General features: G+C 36.9%; 1 protein-coding gene across 1 annotated transcript; it reads left to right on the top strand.

Moving 5' to 3' along the window:
* Positions 1-861: 861 nt before the first annotated feature.
* Positions 862-8,532, top strand: LOC144971025 (prefoldin subunit 2-like). The gene is made up of 3 exons (XM_078911332.1): positions 862-1,061; positions 5,202-5,325; positions 6,774-8,532. The coding sequence occupies exons 1-3, from the start codon at positions 913-915 to the stop codon at positions 6,945-6,947; spliced, it is 447 nt and encodes a 148-aa protein (XP_078767458.1). The 5' UTR covers positions 862-912; the 3' UTR covers positions 6,948-8,532.
* The last annotated feature ends 10,639 nt before the right edge of the window (positions 8,533-19,171 follow it).

Consider the following 19,171-nt stretch of genomic DNA (forward strand, 5'->3'; position numbering starts at 1 on the left):
GTACTCGGGTAAAAAGGGCGGGTAGCGGGTACCCGCTTCAACAAATTAAATGGAAATTGAACTGAGAGTGATAATTGGATGTAATACAATTTTGATCTACATTTTTACATTTACATGACATTCTTTCAAAAGATTTTCCTCCTTTATTTTTCAATTACATTCATTGATTTTTTGTTTTGTTTATTAACACACATATGATTAAATTTTGGAATCAACAGATTAAGACTATATTAGTTCTTATCTTTTAAAGGAATCTCAGGGTTTTTTTTTTTTTTTTTTTTTTTTGTTTGTTTTTATTGTAATTAATGATCCTTGTTTCTTACTTCAGTTTCGTTTCATTTGTTGTAATAAATAATAAATACGAGATGAATAAAAACATTTTGAAGAATTTTTAAAAAGCACCAAAAAAACAAACAAACATTTTTTGGTCAAAAAGTCACCCCTGCCACGGGTACCCGCGGGTACCCGGGTAATCAGCCCACTACCCGGGTATTACCCGGGTAATGATTTGGGCGGGTAATCCCAGCACTGTTGTTTGGGAAAGTCAATAAAAGCAATGTGAACCAAACCTCTCTTCAAGATTGAAGAACGCATTTGGGAAAACGAGGTTGTTAATCGCGATCTCACCAATGAATGGAAAACGAATATGGTGACATGTTAACCAAAAAAAAACATATTAAATGGCAATTGATTTTAGATGTTTCAAGTTTATATTCATCAAAACAAATGATTTTATATTTAAAGCTGGAACAAATGGATGAGTAAAGAAGAAAAAAGTAAATAAACAAAGAGCAAAAACAATACTATCAAGTTTTTATTGATAATCGATATAATCACATTGAAGAAAGAACTGCTTGTAATACAATACACATTCTGCAATCTTCAATCTACATATCAACCATCGTTTCCACCATGGCGTCGTCGGCGAAAACCACAAATTCAGACGGAAAGTCCAATTTATCGAAAGAGCAAATGGCAGCTACTTTCAACGAACTACGTCAACAACAACGGCTAATTGCATCAAGAATGTCTGAAATTGAGTTAGATATGAAAGAGCATGAGTAAGTGATTAGAATTCTTTCTAACTGGACTGCCTCTGGCCTTCCTCCTTGGCTATCCCTTTTTTTATTAACTTATTAACGTTGTGATTATCCCCAGACACGTCAAGGGATAATGAAAATTAACCAATGTTAATAACCAAATTTCGTTATCCCCAGACATATATTTGAAACTCTGATTTCATCCAGAATATGGAATGTTTCCAAATGCACATTCACATAGACATAGAAATTAGAAATAAGCCTAAATTATAAGGAAAGTTAATAGTTAATAAAAATATCTATAAAAACATTAAAATTAACCAACATTAAATCAGTTGTTACTACATATACACAATATGCGTCGACATCGAAGTTGGTGTCATGGCCGAATGGTTTAGTCGTCTGCCCTGGAACTTTTACCAGAATCGACATTGTGGGTTCGAATCCTGGTTCCGCCACTTTTTTTTTTTTTTTGTGCGAGTCTATTCTTTTCCCCTTTTTGTTTGGCCTTTTGTTCCGTTTCTGAGCATGAATTTCTAAAAATTGTTTTTATTTTTTTAAAAAATTATTGTTTTTTTTTTTCTCCTCTATCTAACCATTTGGTCGCTCTCTGAATATTTCTGTTTGTGTGCTTTTTAATTATTTATTCTTTTTAGACACTTTTTGAGATCGGAGTGGGGATGAATATGACAATTTGCTAGAAACTAGAAAGGAACCAAGAGAGAGGGAGAGAGAGAGAGTTAAAAAAAAAAGAATTAAGGAAAGTTAATAAAATATCTATAAAAACATAAAATCAACCAACATTAAATCAGTTGTTACTACATATACACAATTCAATATGCGTCGACTTCGAAGTAGGTGTCATGGCCGAATGGTTTAGTCGTCTGCCCTGGAAGTTTTACCAGAATCGACATTGCTGGTTCAAATCCTGGTTCCGCCATTATTTTTTTAAAAAATGGTGTTTTTTTTTTAATTTTTTTTTACATTCCGTCTTCTTTTTACAGAACGGTGCAAGGGATAAGTGTCCCATCCATCCTCCCCCCCCCCCCCCCCCCCCATCTCTTTTTTTAAAAACTCTTTACTCTCTCTCTCTCTCTCTCTCTTAGTTCCTTTCTAGTTTCTAGCAAATTGTCATATATCCCCATATGTCCCCACTCTGATCTCAAAAATTGACTAAAAAGGATAAATAATTAAAAAGCAAACAGAAATATTCAGAGAGCGACCAAATGGTCAGATAGAGGAGAAAAAAACAAACAATAATTCTTTAAAAAATAAAAACAATTTTAAGAAATTCATGCTCAGAAAAGGAACAAAAGGTCAAACAAAAGGAGAAAAGAATAGACTCGCACAAAAAACAAAAATAAAAAAGTAGGGGGGGGGTGGATGGGACATTTATCCCTTGCAACGTTCTGTAAAAAGAAGACGGAATTTTTTATTTTTTTTTTAAAGTGGCGGAACCAGGATTCGAACCCACAACGTTGATTCTGGTAAAAGTTCCAGGGCAGACGACTAAACCATGCGTCCATGACACCCACTTCGATGTCGACGCATATTGTGTATATATAGTAACAACTGATTTAATGTTGGTTAATTTTAATGTTTTTATAGATATTTTATTAACTTTCCTTATTTCTATGTGCATTCGGAAACATTCCATATTCTGGAATGTGGATAATTGTTTAAAAGAGCGGAGTTTCAAATATGTGTCTGGGGATAACGAAATGGGGATGTTGAATTTTCATTATCCTCTGGGGATAATCACAGCGGAACTCTATCACTCTATCGTCACTATCTATATAGACAGATCACTCGTTCTACGAAGTGCTTATTCGCAGTAATACTGCGAATAGTAATTTCACTGCGGAATCACATTTCGCAGTAGTAGAAGCGCTCTCCCATCTCTAAAAATTAGGTAGTCTTTGTCCCCTAACTGAATCCAACGTTTTATTTTCTGTTCAAAATGGTGTGTTGTCGAAGTAAGGGCTTGAACTTGAATCAGAGTCAGGGGAGACATTCCGAAAGCTCCTACATCCCCAGTATTCTTTCAATTTGTATTTTCACTGTTGATCTTTTATCAGGCATTTATTTATTCAATTTGTCATCATATAGAAATAGAAGCATTTTAAAAACTCTAGAACAAACCTTGATAGATTTGTGAAAGATTAAAATTTCCTAATTTGACCATTGTTTTGATTCTCGGCCGCCATTTTGATTTGTGAAGTATTGATAGGTAGAGCTAAGCAGTCCGAGGGTTTTTTTTTCTATTAGGGTTAGTTCGCGAGATCAGAGGATTTTGTTTCTATTAGGATTAGTCATGCCTTAGCAAAGGTGCTAGGGTGTTTGTTTTTCCTATTAGGGTTTAAAATTACATATATTCTTATTTTGTGAGACAGGCAGCAATCCTACAGTCCAAATAGGGGTATGAGCTGAGTCAGTGTGATATGGGCAAAACAGAATTTCTTCTGAACTCTTTTTCTATTTCTTTATCACTTCCACCCTCTGCCTACTGCCCATATTGTGTCATCCTACCCTATGTATGCACACGCACATTGGAGTTTGGGTCTGATTAGTCAAGGGAGACTATTCAGACTCAAGTCCAAATTGCCACTTCGATAAACTACCTCTACTACTACAGCAACCTCCACATCGTTGTCTAAACTGTAGCAACCACCACCGCCTTTACATCATCACCCTCCTCATCGTCATCATCGCTACCACTGCCACTACTACAACCACAACAATCACATCATCATCATTACTACCACATCGTTATCAAAACTACGGCCACTGCTACCACCATTACATCATCATCATTATCCTTAAAGTCATCATCAACACCTACATCGCTGCACAGCAACAGACACGTCGTCATCGTAAACGAAATGCAAAATAATAATAATAGTAATGGGTTAGATAGTAATACTAAAGAATAATTAATTTAAAAAACTAATAATAATAATAAAACAAATAATAATATAATAATAATGAAGTTTATTTGTATTTGCGTCAATCCTCTATACAATAAAGCTCTAGGCTCGCAGGCTACTACTGCAAATACAGAATGGACCCGCATTAATAACTGAAGTGAATGATACTGCTATTTCAGTACTGCTGCGAATAACGAATACGAATGCTATCTACTATTCGCAGTACTACTGAGCGAGAGAGAGAGCGAATTTCCGCCGGAAACAGAGCAGGGAATAATGATGATAATAGTAATAATAATTATTATAATTATGATAATGATAAGAATAATAATAATAATGATGATGATTACAATTATAGTAATAATAATAATAATAAATATTTGAGGAAAAAAAACAACAGAACAAATAATTAGAGCAAAATATAAAGAATTAAAATTGAACCACCACATCATCACTACCATTACTACTACAACCACCACACCACATCATCACTACCATTACTACTACAACCACCACATCATCATCACTACCAGTACTATTACAACCAACATCACATCATCATCACTACCATTACTACTACTAGTACAACCACCACCGCCTGGTCATCGTCACTGTCACTCCTACAACAATCACCACATTATCACTGCCACCACCACTACTGCCACCTCATCACTACTACAACCACCACCACCACATCATCACTACCATTACTACTACAACAACCACAACCATCACATCATCACTGCTTCTACAACTACCACAATCATTGAATCACTCAGTCACTCAACTAATGGTAATAAAGCTGAACTGAGTCTGGGTGTGTTGCGTCATGTTATGGTGTAGATAGATGGTGTGTTGGAGACATCAATGCCATTGGTAAAAGGAAAGGGGGGGGAGGGGTGTCACCAAAGGGTTATTTTGTTGCTTCTGATTGCTCTTGTTAAGATAAGATTACAGCTGCCAATTGCAGTATTTTGATAAATTAAAAAAATTAGATTAAAACAGGATTTAATATGACTATTTATGATACAATCACATTTCCTTAGGTGTGTATTGCTTTGAAGATTTTCAAGTTTGCATTCTTTCTTAATGAGTCTTTTTGTTTTCTACTCCACTCTCGCTCATATTATTATAAAAATATTATCATACCCCAATTTCACCTATTCATGTTATAGAGACATGATTACTTTTGAAATTGTTACATTCTCATTTATTGTTTTAATTTTCTTTTCAGTCTGGTGATTAATGTTCTGAAAGACGTGGAGCCTAAAAGGAAGTGTTATCGTTTAATTGGTGGAGTCCTTGTTGAACGCAGTGTTGATATGGTTCTGCCAGGTCTAATGTCAAATAGAGATAAGGTAAGCCAATAACCACCTCTTTAGCCTCATTAGTTAATCTCGTTTTCTGAAATACAATCCAAATTACTTTGTTTGGTGAGCAAAAACAGTCTAATTCCCCCTCCAATATCATCCATTGTGTCAGCACCTCCTTCATTGTCCATCAACAGATCCATGTGTCCCTTTTTGGGTGACAGCCAAAGCATTAAAGAATGGATAATATTAATATTCGCTTTATTCGTCACCGTGAGGAATTGGGTTTTCAAAGCTTATTTCATTGAAGACTGGTGTTAATCAAGCATTAGTGACAGTGCAGATCATCGGTGACAAAGTGAAGTGACTTGCTCAAGGCGATACAGTGCATAGTTGGTACCAAACGAATCATGTGGGTGCTAATTCAAGACATTAGGGAACGCTGTTCCTGTCAGCTGCACTCTCTGTCTAGAAATATACTTCAGCTGCATTTTATACAACAAACAAAGACAAATTTTTAGATATTCCAGGAGAGAATGAAGAGTTACATATATTCCAATATTTACATAGTGAAACTACAGTTGTGATAATCATCATGAAGTAAGAAAAGCTAGCATACAGGCAGAACAGGCACTGGTATAATGCTCCATGACATCCATTGGTAATTGTAATGATACCATGGCAACATAAAAATTATATGTCCATAATGGGAAAACAATATGCAGTCATCAGAAACATATATCATAATTCCAATTTATTACAAATTATTATAAAACAATGATTATCGAGAGTGAGTGGGATTTAATGTTGCAGCAGTGTGTCACCATTCTATTAGAGACAAAGAGGGCGGGTTTTGCAGTATGGGTTTGTGATGTCATCTGTGGCCATGAAATAAGAAGCGAGGGTGGTGGGTCTTTACATAAGATAGATGTTGTGAAGAGAGACTAAGCGATATCCTTTGTTTTGGGATTGATTGTACATTGTGACCAACGAGTTTGGTGAGAGCTCATTGTCTCTCATCACGATTAATCTCTTTCAACACAGTGAAAGTGAGTCAAATCTGAATAAGATGTAGACTTGCATCACAGCTGCTTTTGCTTGACAAAATATATACAGGGCTAATATTGCTCAGTCTGTGGTGGACTAAGAACAATGTTTACCACAACTGATTTGAGTTTACAATATATGTGTAAACTGTTGCAATAGTGGACTGGAAACTCAACTTCGATTAATCGCAACATTTTTGCTGATCCCAAGGTGTTGCGATTATCCGGAGTGGACTGAAGTAATATATTGAATATGTAAGTTGATTCCCCCTTACTCCTCTGTCAACTTTACTCAATCAAACATATTTTGAGAAATACTACTTTTGACATTGTTATATCCTTCCAACTATGACATTTGCACAATTTCTGGTATAATGTGTTTAGACTTTCCAGATTATACATGTTGCGTGTATATTTTATCGTTGTCTAATCCTTTTTTTTCATCCACAGATGAAAGAATACACAGATTCTCTGCGAACTAATCTTGAGACTAAGGGTAATGAGTTGAATGAGTTCAGGAAAACACATGGTCTTCAGATTAAAGCAGATGATAGTAAAGATGATAAAGAACAGGCAACCTCTAAAGCAGGAGACAGACAAGCCACAATTTTAGCTAGTTACTAAGGCTTTTTTTTATGTTTTGTTAGTATGTTTGTATGTTTTTTAAAATTTAATTCTGTGGAATGTGAAGTGTGCGCTTGGTTTTATCTGGTTTTGTTTCAAAGATGAATGTGATCATGTATGACATAGGACGTTTGATATTGTCATTAATTACTATCTATGAGTGAATCCTACTTATCATCGTTTAACAAATTTTGCCTTGATTTGATTTTAATTTAGCTTTTCATCAATCAAATTAAAGTTTGGACTTGAAATGGACCGTTGCCGAAATTTGTGATTATGCTTCAATTTTAAACATAGAGTGCTTCATATGTAATTTGTTGTCTTTGCCAAATAATTCACATTTGTTTTCTTGACAGCAGAAATAAAAAAAAAAAAAAAAAAAAAAAAAGCGGGTGGTTGGATGGGAGCATCACCCTTGAATCATATACCTATGATGTTCGCATGGGTGTACGATCCGATAGTGATGTCGTTTCTTCTTCTCTTTACTAGCCTATCCTGCTTCTTTGGTTTGTGATTGTATTTTTGACAGGGATATTTTTTTTCCTGTAAATCCTCTGCCTGTTTGTTCTTGGTTATTTATAATTTAGCTTATATCTTTAGGTTATGATTTTGATTGACATTTGTACTATTTTTGTTAGATTGCTTGTTTTTTTGTTTCAGCGGTCTCTCATATAACCTCAATTGTGTTGGAAGAGACCTAAAGCAACAAACAAACAAAAACAAAATAAAAAAAAACTCCCTATCCCGAATAATCCTATGCATTTTAAATTATGGTACCATAAGGATCTTTAGCAGTATATTTCCTCTTTTGTGCTTTTGATGCTCTTGTTGTTAAAGAAGAAATGGTGTTTGTGAGAGAAACTACTTTTTTTTTCATCTCTCGTCGCAATGGAGTATCAAGGCCTAAAATTGCCCGCCAATGTTGGCCTTAATGATTCGGTTGTTTGAGTGAAAATGATATTGGCATCAAGTAATTGAGAGAGGTTATTTTCTCTTTGTGACTTTTTTAATGTTACAATTTGTTTGCGCTCTCAATACTTTTAGTCTCTATTTAAAGGAGAGGAGAATGAGTGTAGCTAGATATTGCTGTGTTAAAGTGAACCTTTCCATTCTGACAAGATGTGTGATTCCTATTGACATAGGATGTTTGATGGATTATATTCCTTCATTGATTTTCCCGGGCGATGGATGTGGAAAAGCATTTTTTAAAAGATTTTACTTGTCATTTACATGCAAACCTGTCACTGCTAGAAGGTTATGGTCTGTTAGAGTCATGAGGTATGTTGTAAAACTTTGTTCATTTTCTGTTGACATCGAGATTGCTACTGAGCTATTACAAAGTATTTTCCACCAGATCCTTATGACACCAGTTACCCTTTTGCTAGAGTGTATGAGAAGGAGGAGAAAATATAATTGATTTCAACGTGTGCATTAGAGGTCCAACAGATTGAGCCTCTGGGTTCATGGTAGCATGTGCATTTCTATTTTATTTGATCTATCATCCCATGTAAATATAAATTGTCTATTTTTTGTGATTTTGTTTTCATTTTTTCATAAAATAAAGATACTGTAATAAGCATAATAAGGTACATTTTTCATTGATTTTATTATCGTGTTTCCATTTTTATCATCATCAGGGATGATGGTTGTCCAAATGTTGGTCCTGGGTGGGGTTCCCGACCTCCCATAGTGTGCAGGGAGGTACTTGCTGTATATATCTGTTTTCCAGTCTGTCTTTGTCTTGGAATGAGATTACTTGGGTTTTGTCCTGGCCTTAACTGGGAGGGAAACAGTCAAATGTATGGTTATTGTTTTGAGAGGTGATATTTCTTTTCCTTGTAGATCATCTCTCTGTTATTTATTATATTTGTTCTTTTGAATGTGTAATGTAAACATTGAGTGGAATCTTGTGCTGGTGTCTGGGTGAGACTTTTAGGTGATCTGAAACTAAGTACTTTGATAGTATTGATAGTATGCTCTTGGAATCTACATCTGTTTCCTATTTGAACCAATTCCCCTTTTCTTACCTTTTCTTGGGTGCTTTAATTGTAATTGTAGAACTTTTTACTGTCTCATTTTCTTACTTTTTACTGGCGCTGATATGACCTAAATGTGTTGCAAGCGCAGTAAAACCCTTAAAAACAAACAAACAAACAAATGTTTGTCCTCACCTACTCCTAAGGGTGTCTTTCTCCATCCCTTTAATTTTTAGGGGGAACCTATTGTCTTCTCTAACTATAACTTTTAAATGTGTGATGTTCTTGGACTAATCGTAAAGTCAGAGAATTCCAGTTGGGCATGTGACTTGAGAGTGTTGCAGAGACTTAACCATTAAATCTAAATTATGTCCCACATACATTTTCCTGGGCGCTGAAAAGTTGTAAAACTGGGTGGGTTCCTGACCTCCCATAGCGGGCAGAGGGGTACATACTGTGTCTTCTATCCCCTTATATCTTTTTTCCAACATGCTTTCTGTCTTTGTCTTGGGGTGAGATTAGGGAGCGTTCACATATTACGTCATCAAAAATTTGCCCTTTTTAGCCCCCCCCCCCCCCCTCCCCCAAGTCATCACTTGTCATCATTGACCTGACCCCCCACCCCCCCCCCCAACAGATGATGACGTCATCTAATTTAATAAAAACTAAAAGATAACTTTAATTTCACAATATTTATTATTCGTTTTTCAAACCATAAACATTGATTATCAACGTTTGATAAAACACATTCAGACATTTTATTAATTTCAGAAACTGTTTATAATTTATGTTTTACGATACAATGGGGACATAAAATTTAAATTTGCAAAGATAAAATCTAACAAACATTATTTAAATTAGGCTACTTGGTGCAGGTGCTATTTAAAAAAATTCAGAAAGTGTAATTTAAAATAGTATAGGAGGCAAATTATTTTATAGCATATTAGTCTTTTAGTGGAATGAATTTCTGTTTCAATTTCCAAACATAAAATTAATTGATTCAAAAATGTTTCTGCCTTGGACCTCTGGCAATGTACTATAAATAGTATCATCAATTTCATGTTCATCGTCATCATTTTCTCCCATTTGCTGTTCTTCTTGTATGCCGCATTTTCGTGAATGGTCTTTCATTGCTGTGATCGAGGAGTGATACAATGAACATTTAGGGCAAGTTCGCCTTTTGAGAAGTGATACCCCTTTCCCATCTTGTTTCTTGAGAGATGGGCAATACTCATCATAGCAATGTATCTTTAGCTGTTTTGAAAGGAACAAACTTTGAAATAGGCTTAATTTGCCTATGTTTTGATGACATCATCTTGGGTCTGACCCCCCCCCCCCCCCCTCCCCCGTGTCAACACATGTCAACATTTGGTAGACCCCCCCTCCCCCCCTAGCTGATGACGTAATATGTGAACGCTCCCTTACTTGGTTTTGTCCTGGCCTGGTCGGAGTCCTGGCTGGGAGGGAAACAGTCAAATGCATAGTTATTGTTTTGGGAGATGATATTTTTTTTCTTGTAAATCATCTCTCTGTTATGTATTATTATATTTGTTATTTTGAATATATAATGTAAGCATTTGAGTGTGTTCCTCTTTGTTGGATTTTGTGCTTGTGTCCGGATGAGACATATAGGTGATCTCAAAATAAGTACATTGGTGGTATGCTCTTGAAATCTACATCTGATCCCTATTTGTTCCTAGTTCCCCTTTGTCTTACTTTCTCTTGGGTGCTTTAATTGTAATTCTATAACTTTTTACTATCCCATTTTCTTCCATTTTACTGGGGCTGATATAACCTAACTGTGTTGCAAGCGCCATAAAACCCTTAAAAACAAAATCAAAAGGTTGTAAAAGTGTCCAAAGCACTGCATAACTTCTTAAACTAAATGTTACCTTGCAAATCATCAATCTGTAATATCCCATTTGACAGGTTATCAATCTTGAGCAGTGATGATAATCTTCCGCGAAATTCCGGGATTTTAGTTTTAGGAATTTCTCAGAAATTTGCCGTGTCAAACATTTTTCTCAAAATCACAACATCACCATTATGTCATGTCATATTTTGACACCGGACAAATGGCTCTAGATTTTTTCTTTCTCTGTTGTAGGTGCCTATTGATTTCTTCTTATTTTTTTAATATAGTATTCATAAGATCAATTCATAAATTAATCTGGTAGAGAAATCTCCCCTCCCGACCCTCTCTCTCTCTCTCTCTCTCTCTCTCTCTCTCTCTCTCTCTCTCTCTCTCTCTCTCTCTCTCTCTCTCTCTCTCTCTCTCTCTCTCTCTCTCTCTCTCTCTCTCTCTCTCTCTCTCTCTCTCTCTCTCTCTCTCTCTCTCGCAACCATCCATTAAATCATCTGGTTATACAGAGATAATATATTACAATAAAGCAATGGTGATTGGCTTTGTTGACTCTCCTTTTTTTTTTATCTGTGGACTTTGGTTTGAAATTTGAGAGATTCTTGGGTTGTACTTATAAGCTACATAACCAGTAACAAAGATATTGTAGCCTGCTTGTAAAGTAAACATCAAAACAAAACAACACTTTCTGGCCTTTCATTTTAATAATATCATAGGCCTTTAGATTTAGAATGTTTTGTGGAAATGACATTTCATTAAATGTTTACAAAAAGTAAATTTATGTCTAATGATAAGAAATATAATATAATACAAAATTATGTTTATGTTATTTTTACACTTTGCTTGTGTTTGATCGATAGAACGAGGACGTTTCCTCCTTTCTGACAAATTGCTATTATCATCACTGCTTGAATCAGTGGTACTTTTAGCCCAAGAAGGATCTAAAATGTTGTTAGTTGGGTGGAGATTCTCAAGGGGGGGGGGGGGGGGGGGTGTGAAATATCTGCCCCTCAGGGCAGGCAGTCCTAGAACGTTTATCTTTGTCCTGCCTTCTATTCTAAAACTTTTTCTTTCCTGTGGCTTTTGGTCTTTTTCGGGATTATTTGGTGAGAGTTTTCTCACAATTTCAGTATAATCTGCCGTATAATGTTGACCTTCATTGTGAAGATTTCCACATGGTACAGTCTGAGTAAGACTTCATTTTTATACATATAAAGATAAAAGATAAATTAGTAGATGAATCTATACTAATAATATTTGAAAAGATGGCTTTGTTTGATGATGGCATGATGTGAAGCGCGAGAGGAGGTGTGTGAAGTGAAAGTTTCTTAAGTTTGGAGCTGATGTGATATCCTCCAGAATGTTTGTTCCAGCCAATCTCACCTCTTCCTCAAAGACCTTCTCCATGTTTTCTTTGGCCTCCCAACCTTCCTTTTTTTCCCTGAGGGTTCCAGTCCACAGCTTGTCTCCATGTTTCTGAGCCAAACAGAAGGATTGCTTTTATCTAAGTGTTATATATTCTGAATTTGTTTTTCAGTGATGTGTTGATTTCCATATGGGTCTGAGGGCAATAAATGCATGTCTTGCTTTTCCTATTCCTATTCAAGCCTCTGTGTCTGTATCTGTTCCTCCAGTGTTGAAACAATACTACCCAAATATGTAAATTCGTCTACGTCTTTCAGATTGTTTCCTTTACTGAGATGAGTGTTGTGTTGTTGTTTAGTAATCCCACCACCTCTGTTTTCTTTGCGTTTATTCTTTAAGCAGTCTGTGCTGCATCCTTGACAAGTCTGACTGTTTTTGATTGTAAATGTTGATGGGATTGTGACAAAAAGCAAATATCATCGGCCAAGTCCAGGTATTCTAGGTATTGAGTCCGGTTCCATTTTATTATTATTCCAGTCTTTTTATCTCCCACAGCTCTGCACATTATCCCGCCAATCACTGTATTGGCAAAATAAGACATCCCTGTCACACTCCAGTTTTAATCTCAGAAGAATCTGCAAGATTTCCCTTATGGATTACTTGACAGCTTGCTTGGTCATATAGTTGTTTAATAAGATTTACAGTGTATATAAGTTTCAGGTATGCCGTAATGATGTAGTATTTTCCAAATAACCTCCCTATCAATACTGTCAAAGTCAAGTTTCAAAGTCAATAAGGTTCGTCCACCACCATATTTCTGGGTGGGATTTGTTGTCCTCTAACAGTGGCAGGCAAGGAGACACTTACTGTGTCGTCTATACTCATGTTTTCCAACTCGCTCACTGGGATTACTTGGGTTTTTTTCTTGTCCTTGGCTGAGAGGGAAACAGTCAAATTAAATGCGTGCTGGCCTATGAAAACATACCAAATGTCGTTGAACCTAGATTCGAGCTAGAGGCTTATAAAGGTAAAAAATGGCATTTCCCAAAAGCATTCTGTTGTATGTGTAATGTTTTGATTAAAGGAATGACAAGCTGAAGGTTTAGTATGAAACTCAAAGCAACATGTTTTTTTCTTAGTCCGGTAAAAAGTGTTGCGTAACCAGAATACAGTTCCAACGGTAGCAGTCTCAATATAAGGGACTTAACCAAATTAAATTGTACTTGTTAATATACTCAGTTGCAACCCTTAGTCCATGACATCTCCCTTGTTTTCAAATGAAATAGAAATTTTAAAAATAAAATGAAATTAAAAAAAATAAAACGGGATAGAGTACATCATCATAATAATAATAATGATAATAATAATAATAATAATAATAATAATAATAATAATAATAATAATAATAATAATAATAATAATAATAATTAGTAGCGATAAGTGTTCTCATTTGGCTGACACACTATATTGTTCGTTTTGTTCTATACATAGTCATCAAAACGGCTTGGTCTCCTGGTCGTGCGAATTGGGCGAGATTTTGTTTGTTGTTCATTAGGAGTTTTAGTTTGAGCAGTAGGCTCTTTTGAGTTTGAGGCAGATGGGTATTCAATTTGGGGACAGGTCTTTGTAGAGAGGGGAATAGCGATAGTTTTCTGATATTCCTCTGGGGCAACGGCGGAAGAGGCAGGTATTTCTCTGATGTGTTGTCTGTTCCTTCGGAAGTTGGTCCCGTTCGCGTCTTCGAGAACATATGATCTGGGATCATTCTGAATTTGGCGCATAACAGTTGCAGGGAGCCATTTATGTGTCTCAGGGTGTAAAACTCGTACAGGTTGTCCTGGGTAGAGGTGTGAGAAAGGGGTTGTGCGGGCGGTCTTGTCGAAATAGAACTTTTGTTGAGCTTGACGTTGTTTCAGGTTGTTGTAGATGTCATCTTGGTTGTGTATAGTATTGGATCTTTGTTTTGATGGGATTGTTGTCTTAATTTGTCGACCCATAAGTAGTTGTGCCGGGCTGCCCAAAGACGGGGTGATGGGGGTGGACCTCCAGTGCAGAAGGGCAATATTGGGATCTGTTTGGGCCTGCATAGCCTTTTTGATAATGTTTTTGACAGTTTGGATTTGTCTCTCAATGAAACCATTTCCTTGTGGTCTGTGGGGGGATGATGTGACGTGTGTGAATTGCCACGAATCGGCGAATTCTTTGTACATTTGACTCGCAAAGTGTGGGCCATTGTCGCTTATAACCTTTTCAGGTATTCCGTATTCGGCAAATATATTTTTTGTGATATTTACTATTGAACTACTAGGTGCGGGTTGAGGAAGTTTTCGGATGATCGGAAATTTTGAGTGATAATCGGCTATGATGAGGTACTGTTGGCTTTTAATCTCAAAAATATCTGTACCAAGGGTACACCAAGGTCGTAGGGGAATGTCATGAGGTTCGAGTTCGGACGTTTGGGCATTTTGATGTTCTTGGCAGATTTGACAGTTATCAATTATTGCGTCAATATCTTTGTGAATGCCTATCCAGTAGACGGTGACGTTTGCAAGAAGTTTAGTTTTTACCTTGCCAAGGTGGGCGGTATGTAGCTGTTGGAGAGTTTCTTGTTTTTGACTGGGTGGAATCATAATGCATTGACCTTTGAGAATAAGACCATTTTCAGCAGACATTTGGTCACGTATGCTCCAGTAGGGACGGAGATCTGATGTCAGTTCTGATTGTTTGTCTGGCCAACCGTTGATGATGCAATCTTTGAGGCCTTGAAGGACAGGGTCCTTTTGTGTTTCTTCTCTGATGATTGTTGAACGATCATTTGACATGTATACTATATCAACCCTCATGTCGAGGTCGATGTTGTTTTGATTATATTTGTTTGGAAGACGACTGAGCCCATCTGCTAGTTTGTTTTCTGATCCGGGTCGATGTGACAATGTGAAGTTGTATCCATTCAGGGAAATAAGCATTCTTTGAAGACGAGGCGGTGCAGCAGTGATTGATTTGTTGACAATCATTTGTAATGGTTTATGATCAGTGATGATTTTGAAAAAACGTCCATAAAGAAAGGTATGGAATCGTTGGACTCCGAATACAATGGCAAGAAGTTCACGTTCGATGCATGCATAGTTTTGCTCCGTTGTTGTTAAACTTTTGCTAGCAAAAGCAATTGGTTTTAGTTGGTTGTTTTCATCAGGTTGGAGTAAGGCTGCACCAATGCCACGAAGGCTGGCGTCACAATGTAGTTCTACTGGTTTGGCAGGATCATAGTATTGAAGGAGGGAGTTTACTGATACTTCACGTTTTAGGTCTTCAAAGGCTTGTTTGTGGTGTCTTTCCCAAAGAAAAATAGAATCTTGTTTTAAAAGATCTCTGAGGGTAGCTGTTTTCTGGCTGAAATCATGTATAAATTTGGATAGGTATGTTGCGAACCCAATAAAGTGTTGTAGTTCTGTTTTTTTATGTTGGCTCTGGCATATTTTCTAGGTCTTTGATTTTCAATGGATCTGGTTTAAGCCCATTACTGGTATATATATGTCCGAAAAATGGTACCTCAGACTGTTTGATTTGACATTTGCTCGAATTTAATACAAGGCCTTCTTCATTTGCGATTTCCATGAACTTGATCAGGTTTTTGTCATGCTCTTCTTCTGTCTTTCCATAAACAATGATATCGTCAGCTATCCCGCATGCATTTTGGCATCTTTGTAGTATTCTATCCATTTCCATTTGAAAAATATCTTGGCTTACTGATAAGCCAAAAGGAAGGCGTTGGAAACAGTATCTTCCAAAAGGGGTTTGGAATGTGGTGAGAGGTTGGCTCTCAGGATGAAGTTTTACAGACCAGTATCCAGATTTAGCATCCAACTTTGAAAAGTACTTTGCACCTGCGAACTCGTGATTGAGTTCCTCCACAGTAGGAATTCTATGGTGTGGTCTCAGAAGCGCTCTATTTAGGTGTTTTGGGTCAAGGCAGGTTCTCAGACTGCCATCTTGTTTTGTTACATAGGTCAATGAGCTTACCCAACTGGTTGGTTCCTTTATTCGACGTATCACGTTTTGTTCACACATATTGTCGAGCTCCAGTTTGATTTTTTCTTTTAGAGCGATGGGGACTTTTCGAGGTGGGTCGATGCGGGCAGGTACATTGGGGTCAATAGTTAGTTTGTGTTCAGTTTTGAACTCGCCGATGCGGTCAAATTGCGATGGGTACAGCGCTTTCAGGTCGTGGATGTTTCTTATTGTAGTGTTTTTGTTTTTCGTAGCATGGAGGGGGCAGTGGAGGGTGATGATTTTGAATTCTTCGCAGCTCGGGAGACCGAGTATCGCTGGTCCAGCAACATCTACTATGTAGAATTGGGTGTTTATCCATTTTGATTGTCTGTGCTGGCATGGTATGTTTGTGGTGCCGAAGCACTTGATTTCTGTTCCATTGTAAGCAGTGAGGTTTGTGTTTGTATGTTTTAGTGTCCCTGCCACCGGTTTCCCTTTGCTGTCAATGTATTTTGGATACATTTGTCTATAAATTCTGAGAGGTAGTGTGTTTGCCTGTGCTCCTGTGTCTAATTTTAGTTGTAAATCATGGATACCTGGAATATCTGAAAGTTCGATTTGTAGTATTGTGAATGCTTCGTTCCTACCACGTTGTTTCGTTTTGATTTCTGAAAATGAGAAGGAATGTAGTTGTGAATTCATGTCATCTGTTTCTGATTCTGCACCGGATTCGTCTCTTTCTATAGTGTGCATATTGTTTTGCGGTTGTCTTCGGTAACTACGTTGTTGTGGGTTAGTTTGTTGTTGATATTTAGTTGTTAGGCAAAATTTTGCCCAATGTCCAAGTTTTCCACAAGCGCCACATGTCGATTTGGCAGCTGGGCACTGTCCCCTGTTGAAGGGGTGATCTCGGCCACAGTTTTTGCAAACCGACCGTTGTACTGGTTTGTTATGGATGGGTCGTTGTGCTGATTTGTTACGTGGTGGATGGATAATATCGATTGATTTCTGGTTCGTGGTTGGATGCTCGATTGCTTTCAGTGCAGTTAGATGTTGTAGGGAAGCTTCGTGCGATCTTCCGAGTTGCAGAGCCTCATCTAAAGTATACGTTTGGGGTTTGGTGAGGAGTTCTTTTTGGAAATCAGCGATAGGTGTTGCCGCAATTATTATCTCGATTAGTCTGTTTTGCAATTCATCGTTTGTAAATTTACATTTGTTTGCGATTTGCTTGGCTCTATTCACAAAATCATCCAACGATTCTTCAGTTTGTTGTCGTAAGGTATAGAGTTTTAGACGATTGATTCGAAAGTTATCAGCGGGATCGAGCTGTCTTGCAAATCTTTCCCAGATTATCTCTGGGTTTGACTTCTCTTGCTCGGTAAGATTCCAGCTGTTGAATCTGGTGAGACCTTCCTCTCCTGATGCTAGGAGTATTGTTGCCACTTTTTCCTCGTTTTTGAGCTTGGAATTAATTATGAAGTAAAGCTCCATTCTCTGTTTAAATAGTCTGAAAGCATCTGACAAATTGGGGGCACCCCAGTCCATTGTTGGAGGTTTATCGGCCATGACGAACAATCAGTTGAATTCCGGTTTGAGGATAGAAGTCAGTACTTCTGACTCGGTAGACCACAGGTGAAAAAATGAAAATAAAATGCTTGGTGGGAAAATACTAAAGTCTTAGAAATTTAGAAATACTTATCAAATGGGGAATGAAGATTCGCTGCCACCATGTAATGTTTTGATTAAAGGAATGACAAGCTGAAGGTTTAGTATGAAACTCAAAGCAACATGTTTTTTTCTTAGTCCGGTAAAAAGTGTTGCGTAACCAGAATACAGTTCCAACGGTAGCAGTCTCAATATAAGGGACTTAACCAAATTAAATTGTACTTGTTAATATACTCAGTTGCAACCCTTAGTCCATGACAGTATGTTGTACAATATTTTAATGGGTTAGCAGCAGAAGATATAATTGCTTCGAATCATGCGTAAAGAGAAGGTTTAGCGGCGTTTTCGTACCCACGTGCTGAGCATAAAGATGGACGTCTGTGTAAAGCGAAATCCTGCCTATATCGGATTTTTCTCCCGTGTCATTGGGTTCTCAACTATTAGTTCACAATGGGTGGACTGTACACAGTGATCAAATTGTTCGTTCATAAAAGAAAATAATAATAAAATTCTGGGTGGGGTTCCTGACCTCCCATAATGGGCAGGGGTGTACATACTGTGTCTTCTATCCCCTTATAACTGTTTTCCAACATGCTTTCTGTCTTTGTCTTGGAATGAGATTACTTGGTTTTGTCCTGGCCCTGGCCGGAGTCCTAGCTCGGAGGGAAATAGTCAAATGCATAGTTATTGTTGTGGGAGATGATGTTTTTTTCCTTGTAAATCATCTCTCTGTTATGTATTATTATATTTGTTATTTTCAATGTATAATGTAAGCATTTGAGTGTATTCCTCTTTGTTGGATTTTGTGCTTGTGTCCGAATGAGAATGAGACTTATAGGTGATCTCAAACTAAGTACATCTGATCCCTATTTGGTCCTAGTTCCCCTATGTCTTACTTTTTCTTGGGTGCTTTAATTGTAATTCTACAACTTTTTACCATCCCATTTTCTTCCTTTTTACTGGCGCTGATATAACCTAAATATGTTGGAAGCGCCGTAAAACCCTTAAAAACAAACAAAAAACAATAATAAAATTGTATCGTTCCTTTATACTTGCATTACAAATTTATACTTTTTATTTTATTTTTTTTATTCAGTAATTCAGTAGCTTCTTTAACAGGGTTGCCAGTTTGGCATTTTAAATGCCAGATTCCAAAAATCTGGCATTTTTGAAAACCGTTTGGCATTAGAAAAATCATTTGGCATTTGGCATTTTCATTTGGCATTTTCTTTTCTTGTATATTATACTTCAAATGACACCTTTTCTTAATTATTTCTAAACACGTAAAAACAAACATCTTCACATTTCTTTTTCATTCTTAAAATCCAACCGTGGTGTAGTGGTTTAGCACTCCACTTAGTAGTCAG

Source organism: Berghia stephanieae, chromosome 4 (genome assembly GCF_034508935.2).
Source record: "Berghia stephanieae isolate SIO BIC M18660-M18661 chromosome 4, UCSD_Bste_1.3, whole genome shotgun sequence".
NCBI classification, from domain to species: domain Eukaryota; kingdom Metazoa; phylum Mollusca; class Gastropoda; order Nudibranchia; family Aeolidiidae; genus Berghia; species Berghia stephanieae.

What these genes read in the sequence shown, in the direction of transcription:
- LOC144971025 (XM_078911332.1), top strand. Translation starts at nt 913, where the DNA reads ATGGCGTCGTCGGCGAAAACCACAAATTCAGACGGAAAGTCCAATTTA. An exon ending in TTAGATATGAAAGAGCATGA is followed by an intron (nt 1,062 to 5,201) that starts GTAAGTGATTAG and finishes TTTTCTTTTCAG; the next exon opens with TCTGGTGATTAATGTTCTGA. An exon ending in TAATGTCAAATAGAGATAAG is followed by an intron (nt 5,326 to 6,773) that starts GTAAGCCAATAA and finishes TTTCATCCACAG; the next exon opens with ATGAAAGAATACACAGATTC.